Source organism: Artemia franciscana, chromosome 19 (genome assembly GCF_032884065.1).
Source record: "Artemia franciscana chromosome 19, ASM3288406v1, whole genome shotgun sequence".
NCBI classification, from domain to species: Eukaryota; Metazoa; Arthropoda; class Branchiopoda; order Anostraca; family Artemiidae; genus Artemia; species Artemia franciscana.
Window position 1 is genome coordinate 30,132,690 of NC_088881.1, and position 12,087 is coordinate 30,144,776.

Below are 12,087 nucleotides of genomic sequence, written 5' to 3' on the forward strand. Positions count from 1 at the left end.
CGATTAATCTACTTAATTATTTTTAATCTAATCGTTTTATAATATTTTTTTTAAATTTATGTTCATTAGATCGCGTAAGTTTTATTAAACTTTATTTTGACGCTTTAGTAGATAATAATTTAGTAAATGATTTCAATTATTTAGTAGATTTAGCAGACGCACTAAATTTACATTTTAAAAATCCCCCCCCCCAGGTAGGGACCGTTTTTATATCATTTGATCGATTAATCTACTTAATTATTTTTAATGTATATTAAATGGTGTAAATTTTTTTCAAATTCTGCTTTGACCATGTGGTTACAATTAACTATTTTGAATGATTCAGTAGAAAAATACCATTAGTTTTTTTTTAATCCCCCCTATATGGGGATCGTTCTGTTCCTTTTCATCGATTTAATGAATTGATCAAATTATTCATGTTTAATCAAAATAATTTACTTTATTTAAGCTATATAATTTTTATCTGAGTATCGCTTTCTTCATACTAAGCTTCCGGAAAACAATTTTATTTGCTCATTAGCCTACATGTCATGCGTTGCTGCGATCTCAAAGGAAGGAAATTCAAAGAAAATACCCCCCGCCCTGCAGAAAATTCTCCTTTGCGGAAAAATTCCTCCACATATTAATAACGAGCACCTTTTGAAATTTCTTAAGTATTTTGAAAGATTCCTCCCGCCGCCATCCCCCCGGAAAATTGCCTTCTCCCCCTACGGAGAACTGCAGAAAATATTCTTCCCATCGCGGACCCCTCCCCTTTCTGACAATTCATCTCTCGAAAATTTTCCCCGCATGTAAAATGACTAGTATTTTAAATTTAGAAGTAAAAAAAAGGTTTAGGTTTATTAAATTGCTCTTCGGGGGATGTTGTATAATTAATATCCAGGAACTGTGAATTGGGACATCTAAAGATACTGTCAAGCATTGTGCTCAGGAGTGTCTCCATCTAAGAACTCTGATGATGTCGATCACAAATGGTTGCCTAAGGGTATCTTGAATTGACTGGTTTGTGACCTCCTGGGTCCAATGGATATTAAACATTTTTCGGAGGTATGTATTTTCAAACTTTTGAATTCGTTTTCTTGCTGTGGTTTAAATATTTCACATACTATTACTTAAAATACTATTAAAACATTAATGTTAAATAATTATAATTAATTAGGACCCAGCCAGGTATTTTCTAAAAGCAGATTCTTTTATAATAAACTATTTTTATTTGTTATAAGAAATTTAAGTCGAAATTAATATACAGGACATGAGTGAGTTCGAAAAAGGAAGATATACAATCATTATTTATAAATAATAATAAATAAAAAATTATTTATAAAAAATCGCGATTTTTACAATTAAGTCCTTTGAACCTTCGGCCGAAAGCTAAGCAAAAGTATAAACAAAAAGAAAATAAAAGTAGTACTACTTTTACTTACGTCTTTTACGTTAAAGATTCCTTCATAATGTGATTTGGTTGATGCCAGAACCAGTTACAATAAGTAGTTCCTGATTCGGATAGTTGAGATAAAAATGGTTACACGTTTGCTTCTATCAGGATTTAACCTGTTTTTTGTACTGAATTACGACTGAATCTCAATCAGGATTTCGCTTATTTTTGCAACGCTTCACCAAAGCTCCACAGACTTAGACCGTTTTCACACCAGTTCAGTCCTTAGCTTGTTTCTGCACAGGGCTCGTCTTTGTACTAAATAAGGATTTGATTTAGATGTTTTTGTTGTTTTTTTTTTTTTTCATCGAAACGCATTTAGCTTTTATTTATGCTGCGTTACTTCCGTAGCTTGGACCTTGGACTTTTTGCACTTAGTCACGGAAATTCTACGACTCGGAATTAGCTGGTTTTCGGTCTAAATGCGGGATTGGCACGTTTTAGCAGCACATTACTGAAATCTAAGGCCGTAATACGCTTGAAAATTGCTTATATGCATTTTTGTAACGTTTTTCCGGTTCGGACAAACATTTGAGGGGGGGGGGGGGGGGTCAAGCCATATTCCCCTGGATACAGCCTTGCTGAAATCACACAGCTTATGCCTAGATCATTTTTTACACTGAGTAGAGACTCGGCTCAGTTTTGCACCAAGTTAATCTGTCCCTCGGACCACACGGTTGAAGTTCACATTTTACCTTTAATCATATATATTCAAATTCTCTCTACTATTTCAGTTTTTAAGGAGGTGCAAATTGCCATCTATTTTGATGAATTTGGTGATTGGGCCCTTGTCCCTGCGGTTTTGTGTTTTATGCACCCTATGGAGCCACATCTTTTGACCTTTCGAATATTTTAAGTAAAATGGTTATCATAGCCATCTAAGCCAACTATGGCTATAGGGGTGACATAGGCTATTAAGAGCACGGGTAACTCTGTCCCAATATTTTCAACCCTTTAAAAGAGCACTAGAACTTCCAATTTCTAATTGAATGAGTATTTTCCAAGTTTCCAAAACCGTCTGTTTTATCGGAAGTGAACGGAGAAAAAAAAATCACTTTTAATAGTTTTTTTTTTAACCTTCCTGATGCTGGAATAATTACAAATGACAAGATCAATGTACTTTATTTGGGAATAAAACATAATCAATTATAATCCGAAAACACTTCTGAAATTTTTTTCAATTTCTTCAGCTTCTAAACTCACCTTAAAATGCTGCAAATAGATCTTAGACACAGCTTTCATTCGCTCATTATTTGCAGCTAACGACCAAAGAGCTACCATTGCCAACTTCTTTTCTTCTTGACTACCTTGACATACTATTTCGCAGAGTTTTGGAATAACGCCATCTAAAAAAAAAACAGAGCGATATATCTACTACAGATAGTGCTCTTCAATAAAAATATTTATACCTTAAGAGTGAAGACATTTAGAAGTATTGAAAGAACAGCCAATAGAAAATCTTACCTTTAAATAAAGCCAAGAAATGAACATAGTCAAACATCGGAAGGTTAAAAATCCAAAAAACGCACGACATTTACGCTCTAGTCTACGCTCTATTAATTTTTTAATATTTGTCCCAAATTTTTAATATTTGTCCCTGACGACAACGGTTCGAGTCCCGGTATCACTGGTATTTTAGTTTGGAAGAGGGTATTGGAAGACTCTAATCTTAGTCAGAGTCAATTCAGCTCTTAATGGACACCCGGGGAAAGTAAACAGGAAGGGTGTGCAGAAGCACAGGATAGCTGGCCCGGCCCCTCATTGCACTCTTCGCTGAAGGACCATGAAAAGAGATCAATACTAACGGTAGGGACTGTAAACTCTAAGGCCGTATTCTTTAACTTTTATTATATGAATAATTGCATAATTAGCAATGCCACTTTTTTAATTTTTTATATTTATCTCTTTATTTATTTTTTAAAGAGTTTCAGTATGCTAAACACTTCTAACATTATTGCTTTTGTCTCAAAATCATCGGCCTAACTGATCATTTTATAATAGCTAAATATTTTCTTTTTTAGCTCCAAAAGCGGATCATTTCATGTAAATTATACAAGTTGTGCAAGGAATAGCGTTTTCTCTATCTTGTGAGCTTAGTAAAACATTTCAAGAAATTTCGACTTATATCGAAATTCTTGAAGTACCAACGACAGTGAAAATGGAATCTGATTATTCGAATTAGCCAAGCGGAAACTCCAACTATCGTACGTGTCTTCTAAACATTTCGGGGGGTGGGGGGTTAATACGGACGGTTTTGTTATAGCACACACAAAATTAAAATAAACAAAAAAATTAAGCTAGAGTTGTCCATTTGAGAGGAATCATATTGTTAATGTTTGAATTTTTAGACAAAAAAGGTTTTGAAATTTAATGATTTTGCTTTTTTTTACGTTTTAACGTTGCAACGCTAAATAAAATTATACTCCCCGAAAACTTCATAATCTCGAAACAACCAAAAACAAAACTAGAAAATTACAGTTTCCAGTATAACTATACCTAAGATGCGTCCAATGAAAAAATATTTGATGTCACCGGAAATTGAACTAAAATAACATAATCCAAACTTAACTCTAAATTGATCTAATTTATCTGAAAAACACATAACATTACCTATTGATAGCCAGGTATTTGATGCCCTATTGATTGAACATCCATAGAAAAGTGGCAATTTGAAAGACAGCGAATTTACGCAAAACTTTGGCTTATTACCGACTCTCAAACTAGCTAAGTTCTAGGCCGAACCATTGAGAGCGCTCTTTTGTGTTAGGTTATAAAATACTGTAAATCAGCGAGTAATTGTATTGAATTAACGGCAAATAAAATGCCCAAAAGAAAATACAGAAAAAAAAATTCTTGAAATTGTCAGAAACTAAAAATCCTATGCTCCAATAGTCGCAGAAATACAAAATGTAGAAAAACTTCCCTTCTGTGGTCCCAATTCACAGGAATTTCGGGTGGGGGGGGGGGTTATATTTTTAAGATACAAAAGTGTACTTTTCAAAATATAGATGGTGTTTTTTTTCGGTTTTCAAAATAAAATGTAAAAAGGGTGTTTTTCATAATCTACAATGACAATCACCCTACCCTTTTAGGTGCCTTAAATCCACAAGTCAAAGGGCAAATTAAAGTGCTGTAAATGAAAGCTCACTAATCAGAACTTACCTTTAATGGTAAGTTTTGCCTTGTGCGAGCCTAGACACAAATTTCTCAATATCTCGGTACAAGTCAGTCGACTTTCCATCTCCACCGTAGGATTAGTAGACAGTTGAAGCATACAGTCGACGAAGTCCTTTTCCTGAAATTAATAGGATGAAGTCATTTCAAGCCAGTAATTAATATAATTAATAAATCTAGTATATTCAACAGTTAAATTATTTATAATGATCATTTATGAGTTAATATCATTTATAATATGTAATGAGTTATAATTCAGTTATAATGCATGGACTGTACTTACTTCGCCATTAAATGATGCCAATGAAGGATATGATTGTCATTTCCCATTTCAAATTCAAATACGCTGAATGTATAAAACATACAAATTTCAAGTCTAAACGCTCCTATTGACTGTCTGCCACCTTATATTACTAGTCTTTAAACAAAATACTAATTTGAGGGGGGATACCCCTTAAATTTCGAAAAGGTACCACTTTTTTGGTATTCTCATTAAAAAACACCTGAAAACAAATGCTCTTTCCCTAGATTTAGAAAATTATCTTTTTGCTTCATAAAAAACTCAACAGAAGTCCTTACCCCTTCGACAAATTCATGAATCAGCACCCCTCTATCCAAATATCGGTAAAATTAAATTAACAAAGCCAATTTGATTTGGATTTCACGAGAGTGGAATATTTATCAGTGGTAATATAGATCATTTTGCATACATGCATATATGAAAATATATAAAGCTGCTAAAGTAAGATATGGGAGAGAAGTAGATAATACTAAGGTTTTGAAGTTAAATAAAAAATAGTTTGCCTTACAGTCTAAAATTTAAGAAACATGTTACCGCTTAATTTTGTAGTTGACTAAGATAAAGCTCATTAGTCTATCAAATAGCGGTTACCTCAAAAAGAGCCAAAAACAAAAGGCACCTTCAAGAATTTAACACGAAAATTATTGTCCTTCATTGGTAATTAAAAATAAAAATGTAGGCATAGCCACCTAGAATATCAAAACTTTTCTTTAGAATAGATGCCGTTTGGAAATGCCCACCGTTGTTTGTGAAAAAAAAAAATCATTAGACTTTGATATAAAGGAGAATTAAAAAATTAAATGAATTGAAAAAAATATAAAAAGGAGCTTAGCTTGTCACTGGCAGACACATCCATGCCCCCTCCCCGGTCACGGCAACCGCGGAAGATGCTCGAGCTAGAGGACGGAAACCAAAATTTATTTGCTGGTTCTCGAAAAAGAATACAAGCCTTTTTTTTCATTTTGAATGTCTGTTACATGACAGATTTATTTTTATTAATAGGTTATTAATCATTTTGTAATGGGGAAAATGCCCAAAAAGACAACAACTCAGTTTTCAGAAGCTTTCACATTTCGCCTAATTTCAAACTTTTCATTGTCAATACGTCAGTCGTTTATAAAGAGGGCACAAACAAAACAAGGTGAATTGTTAACCTTGGGACAAATAATACAAAAGGAAATGAAAAAGTTAAGCATAGTTAATTCACTTTTAATACGCTATGATTTTTATTCTTTTTTCTTAGATTAACTCAACGAATTAAAAATGTAAGTTGAAATTGTGTCAAATCTCTTTCCTCTGAACTAAACTCTCAAATGACGTTTTTCTGTAATTAATAATACGTTCAATTTTTTATACTTCATGTTTTTGTTTTTTGATTCTTCGTCAAATTTTTTAAGATATATTATGTTTTGGAATTTGAAGAACGTTTTCAAAACTGATTTAGTTAGACAAAATCTCAAAGAAATAGATACAAAATAATTTCAAAGCCAATGAAATACGTACCCTTAAAATCCAGGAAACGTTACAACAGATTTATTACTGATATTAACAAGAACATAATTTATTTAGTTCAACTATTATTATTTATCAAAAAACAAAGGAACATCACAAAAACTATGGTTTTTAAAAATCGTCATCATCTAGTTTTTGTAAAGATGATGATGAAGACTTGGATCATTTTCTCCGGAAATGCCCGGTGCTCTTGGATTTACGAGAAATTTATTTGCATGAGATTAATTTGATGCTTCCGAGTATTCTACAAAATAGTAACCCAACCACAATATTTCGAGTGGGAGTATATATAGATAAATCTTTAATAAGAAGAAAAAGCTTTATATGATTAATTTCTTTTGTAGTTAGATTAGGCACTTTTTGCGTTGAATTCTGTTTTTTTGTGCGTGTTCGTACTATTGTTAATTTCCTTGCTTGTTTGTTATTTATTTATATTTTTGTGTATATATGGCCCACGGGTTTTTGAAATACACCTATCTATCTATCTATCTATCTAGTTTTTGTAACAGGAAGTCAAGTCTTCGACATTAGCCTTTTTAAAATTATGAAATACGCATCCCAAGCATCCAGGAAACTTCAGAACACATTTATTACTGACATTAATAAAAAGATAATTTTTTGCTCCCTTATTTGTTTTAAAGCAGAGGAAAATCGCAAGAACTTGTCCTTTCAGAATTCGTCATCATCTAGTTTTTGAAACTCGAAGTCAACTCTTTGAAATTTGACCTTTTCAAAATTGTTCAGTAACTAACACTTATCAAACAACAGTAAATAAATAAACAAATAAACAACACTTACGTAATACAGCATCGCGTGCGTGCAGTCATTCGTACTCAAATTTAAGCCAATTTTGAGCCAAGAGTTTAAAATCACTGCTAAGGCAAACGGCTTTGCTGATATAATCACCGTCGAAAAACGTAAAATCTCACTCTGATAAAGAAACATAATTAGAATATTTAGCCAAAAGATTATGAATATGCTGTTTATTTCAAACTCAGTTATAATTGACTTTAATTAATTATCACTGACTTAAAAATTTGCTACATTATTTTAAAACTTTTTTACCTGTTATCTATTTTATAGAAACTTAGTGGCAGTAGTTTAACCCATTTTCTAAATAAAAAAAAAAATCTGCTGATTTTCCAGACAATTCCCCAATTTGGGTCTAATTATCGGTGGCGTCAACCCACGAAAACATTGAGAAGTGCAAAATTCACTTTTCAAAATTAGGGAGAGGGAATTTTTTTTTTTTTCAATGCAAATACTAGAAAGAAATGCATTTTCAGTAGAAGTACCAAAAAAAACTTATTTTCCAAAATATAGGAGGGGGGCACAAAACCTACGGGTGCAAATACCTCTCCCTTTGCCCCCCCCCTTTTCGCAATGATTCAGAATTTGATATAGCAACAGTAGGTAAAAACGATAACAAGGCATGTCAATTGGGTGGGAGACAGGGGGGGGGGGATATTGCCTCCTAGATCTCGTCAAATACGTTTTTTGGTATTTGGAGTAAAAAATCCCTCTTTTTGTGTTTTCTTTCTGAAAATCGAAAGCAAAAAATTTCCCCTCTCCTTGATTTTCAAAAAAAAAATTGCTCCCATCCTTACACTGTTTGTGACTGACACCTTTGGACAATGGGTACAAAGGTGGGATTATTTAAGGTTCTTTTATGAAATACACTCAAGAAGTAATGTGATTGGCTAAAAAAAAGTGTGAAGATGGAAGTCACAACAACAAACCCAAGCAATTCAATGACACTTTTTGAAACAGAAGCACAATGACAAAATGACAAGTAAAATGATAATGATCCCTCATTTCTTCTTTGGTTTATTTTTTAGTCTAAATTTGGTCAAATTTACTTACTATGCTTTCAAACACACGAGCTTAATCCAAGATATATAAGGACAGGTGTATTTTGTGGAAAAATTATCATCTGACGTTTACGATACTAATGATATTTTGTTATGGAATATTTGACGTCAATAAGATGTAAATCTATCATTTTGGATCAAAATTAAAATACTTTAAAAGACCACTCTTAAACTTATTTCAGCTAAAAAAAAGCCGTGTTTGTATACCCAAATAGGTGTCACCCTTGGGGTATAAGGACTAGATACATTTCTTGAACAGAGGGGTGGGAATATGAAACCAGAAGATAGGTGTCTGTGGCGTGATCCTTTGGACTAGCCTAGATGAGGAAATGGGTCCCACCACCCCCGTGTTCAGGTATCCTTCCTTCAATCATAAGATGCTCAAATGGTTACTGCCTAGTAACTTCTTTCACTTCTTTCTTTTAACTTTCGAGGAAGGAAACTTGCCAAAATTTAGTCAAACCTTAAAAGAATTACTTAAGTCACTAATTTTCAAAGGGTCATCATAAAAAGCATTATAGCCTATAAAAGTGTAGAGTGCAGTGGGGCTGATTCACAAACACGTAGGAAGGAATGGGGCAAAAACGAACAGTTATCCATAATAAAAAAAAATGGCTGTAAAATAGAAATAAAAATGTTATCTGTAAGGAATCTGTATGTGTATGTGTGTTTTTTTTGTGTTTTTTTTTGTACTTAGAGGCTCAAAATAAGATGAAATGGGATTTCAAAGTGCGTTAAACTGTTCTAATTTTTTGCCAATAATCGGGTTTATCGAGTTATTTTTTTAATTAAGCCTTCTTTTACTTGAACTTTTCTTAAGAGGGGAGAAAGGTGAAATACATATACCAAGACTATGAATCACCATCTTCAAATCCATTTAGGAATGTTTTATTAAAAGTCCACCGTCTCTAAAAGATGGTGTATTGTTTTGGTTTTTGGGTATCCTTTTATTTTATTGCTTTGTTTCATTGATCTTTTTTTGAAATAAATTCATTCTTAATAAATAATTCAATAATAATAAATTAATAATAATAAAAATATATTTACAATAATAAATAATAATAATAATAATAAGAATAATAATAATAATAATAATAATAAAATAAATTAATAATAATTCAATAATATTAAATTGAATAGTTTCAATAAATAATAATATAGTAAATAAAATATCTTAATAAATTATTGTCGAAAATCTTTTTAGTGGTTCTAATAAACTGATATCGAATTTACTCGGCGAAAGATGCCTTCACTTAAGTTTTAAGAGCTGCTATAAAAATTGTGCTCTGTTTTTCTTCATGTCTCTCAGTCTATTTCTATTTTAAAATTGCATGCACGTGTTGCAAAACCAAGACCGGGTCTATAAATAATCTTTATCCGAGCGTTTTTTGTTTACCAAGGTCTTGAGGCTTAAAATAAAGTTTTGCGGATTTTTAGCGCAACAACCAAGACAGGGACTATAAATAATCTTTATCCGAGCGTTTTTTGTTAACCAAGGTCTTGAGGCTTAAAATAAAGTTTTGCGGATTTTTAGCGCAACAACCAAGACAGGGACTATAAATAATCTTTATCCGAGCGTTTTTTGTTTACCAAGGTCTTGAGGCTTAAAATAAAGTTTTGCCGATTTTTAGCGCAACAACCAAGACAGAGACTATAAATAATCATTATCCGAGCGTTTTTTGTTTACCAAGGTCTTGAGGCTTAAAATAAAGTTTTGCCGATTTTTAGCGCAACAACCAAGACAGGGACTATAAATAATCTTTATCCGAGCGTTTTTTCTTTACCAAGGTCTTGAGGCTTAAAATAAAGTTTTGCCGATTTTTAGCGCAACAACCAAGACAGGGACTATAAATAATCTTTATCCGAGCGTTTTTTGTTTACCAAGGTCTTGAGGCTTAAAATAAAGTTTTGCCGATTTTTAGCGCAACAACCAAGACAGGGACTATAAATAATCTTTATCCGAGCGTTTTTTGTTAACCAAGGTCTTGAGGCTTAAAATAAAGTTTTGCCGATTTTTAGCGCAACAACCAAGACAGGGACTATAAATAATCTTTATCCGAGCGTTTTTTGTTAACCAAGGTCTTGAGGCTTAAAATAAAGTTTTGCCGATTTTTAGCGCAACAACCAAGACAGGGACTATAAATAATCTTTATCCGAGCGTTTTTTGTTTACCAAGGTCTTGAGGCTTAAAATAAAGTTTTGCGGATTTTTAGCGCAACAACCAAGACAGGGACTATAAATAATCTTTATCCGAGCGTTTTTTGTTTACCAAGGTCTTGAGGCTTAAAATAAAGTTTTGCGGATTTTTAGCGCAACAACCAAGACAGGGACTATAAATAATCTTTATCCGATCGTTTTTTGTTAACCAAGGTCTTAAGGCTTAAAATGTAGTTTTGCCGATTTTTAGCGCAACAACCAAGACAGGGACTATAAATAATCTTTATCCGAGCGTTTTTTGTTAACCAAGGTCTTGAGGCTTAAAATAAAGTTTTGCCGATTTTTAGCGCAACAACCAAGACAGGGACTATAAATAATCTTTATCCGAGCGTTTTTTGTTAACCAGGTTCTTAAGGCTTAAAAGTAGTTTTTCCAATTTTTAGCGCAAAGATTTCGATTTTAAAACTATGTTTGCAGTAAAGATTTAGGCCACCTTAGCACCTCAGTTAAGATTTCCGGAACAAAGAAATCTCAGGTAAGACAAAAAAAAAAAATGGAAAAATCTGGCTGTATGGATTCGTGACGTCTTTTTTAAGACAAGAAAACAGTGCTTTTTTTTTCATAAATTACTTTGAAATGCATTTGTCAGCAAACAAACAATCATAACTGGTTTCAGCCAAAAATTAGACTTACTTTCAGATTGGCTTTAGTTAACTTATAACTGTCCTATACTTGAAATCCTTACTCTAGAGTCTTATTTACTGTGCATGTCATTATAGGTTTCAAAACTAACAAGCTGATTAAAATAAGCGTGAAAACACTTTAGATCTATTATTTTATCTTTGAAAGGAGAAAAAGTAAAAATTGGATCTTTTCAAAAAATCAAATAGCTATTAAAGCAAACTAAAAAAAAAAAATTACCCTCGGCAAAATCAGTGTTGGGTCCCCCATAACAACGTGTGTACATATGTATGTATGTATTTGCGTGTGTGTGTATATATATGTGTGTAAATGTGGTATATATGTAGACCTACATATATATATATATATATATATATATATATATATATATATATATATATATATATATATATATATATATATATATATATATAATATATATATATATATATATATATATATATATATATATATATATATATATATATATATATATATATATATATATATATATATATATATAATATATATATATATATATATATATATATATATATATATATATATATATATATATATATATATATATATATATATATACACACATATATGATGAGCTGATGAGCCCTTGTGTTGGGTTGTTGCCTCTGAATTATTTGTCTTTACTGTTTTTATTGTTTGGTAAGTGACGACTTATACTTATTGACGACATGACTACCTGTCCACGGATTATTCTTTATGGTTGATTGTGTATGGCTAGGCTGTTTGACCTATGTGACTGTATGGGTGAGTAGGGTTAAGGCCTCATTCAAGTGCTGGTCTATATTAATCACTAATTTAGGAAAACAGTCTACCTTTTCTCCTTCTGTCTCCTTTTTTTATGTTTTTGTGCTGTTGCATTGGTGATTTCTTTTTTTGCTATATATATATATATATATATATATATATATATATAT

General features: G+C 31.9%; 1 protein-coding gene across 1 annotated transcript in view; it reads right to left on the bottom strand.

Annotated features, from left to right (window-relative positions):
• Positions 1 to 2,538: 2,538 nt before the first annotated feature.
• Positions 2,539 to 12,087, bottom strand: part of LOC136039537 (uncharacterized) — a gene marked incomplete in the record, with an annotated part of 112,814 nt that continues 103,265 nt past the window's right edge. The window contains 3 exon segments of the mRNA XM_065723342.1: positions 2,539 to 2,781; positions 4,598 to 4,730; positions 7,221 to 7,352. Of these exon segments, the coding sequence (XP_065579414.1) occupies positions 2,582 to 2,781; positions 4,598 to 4,730; positions 7,221 to 7,352 (465 nt within the window).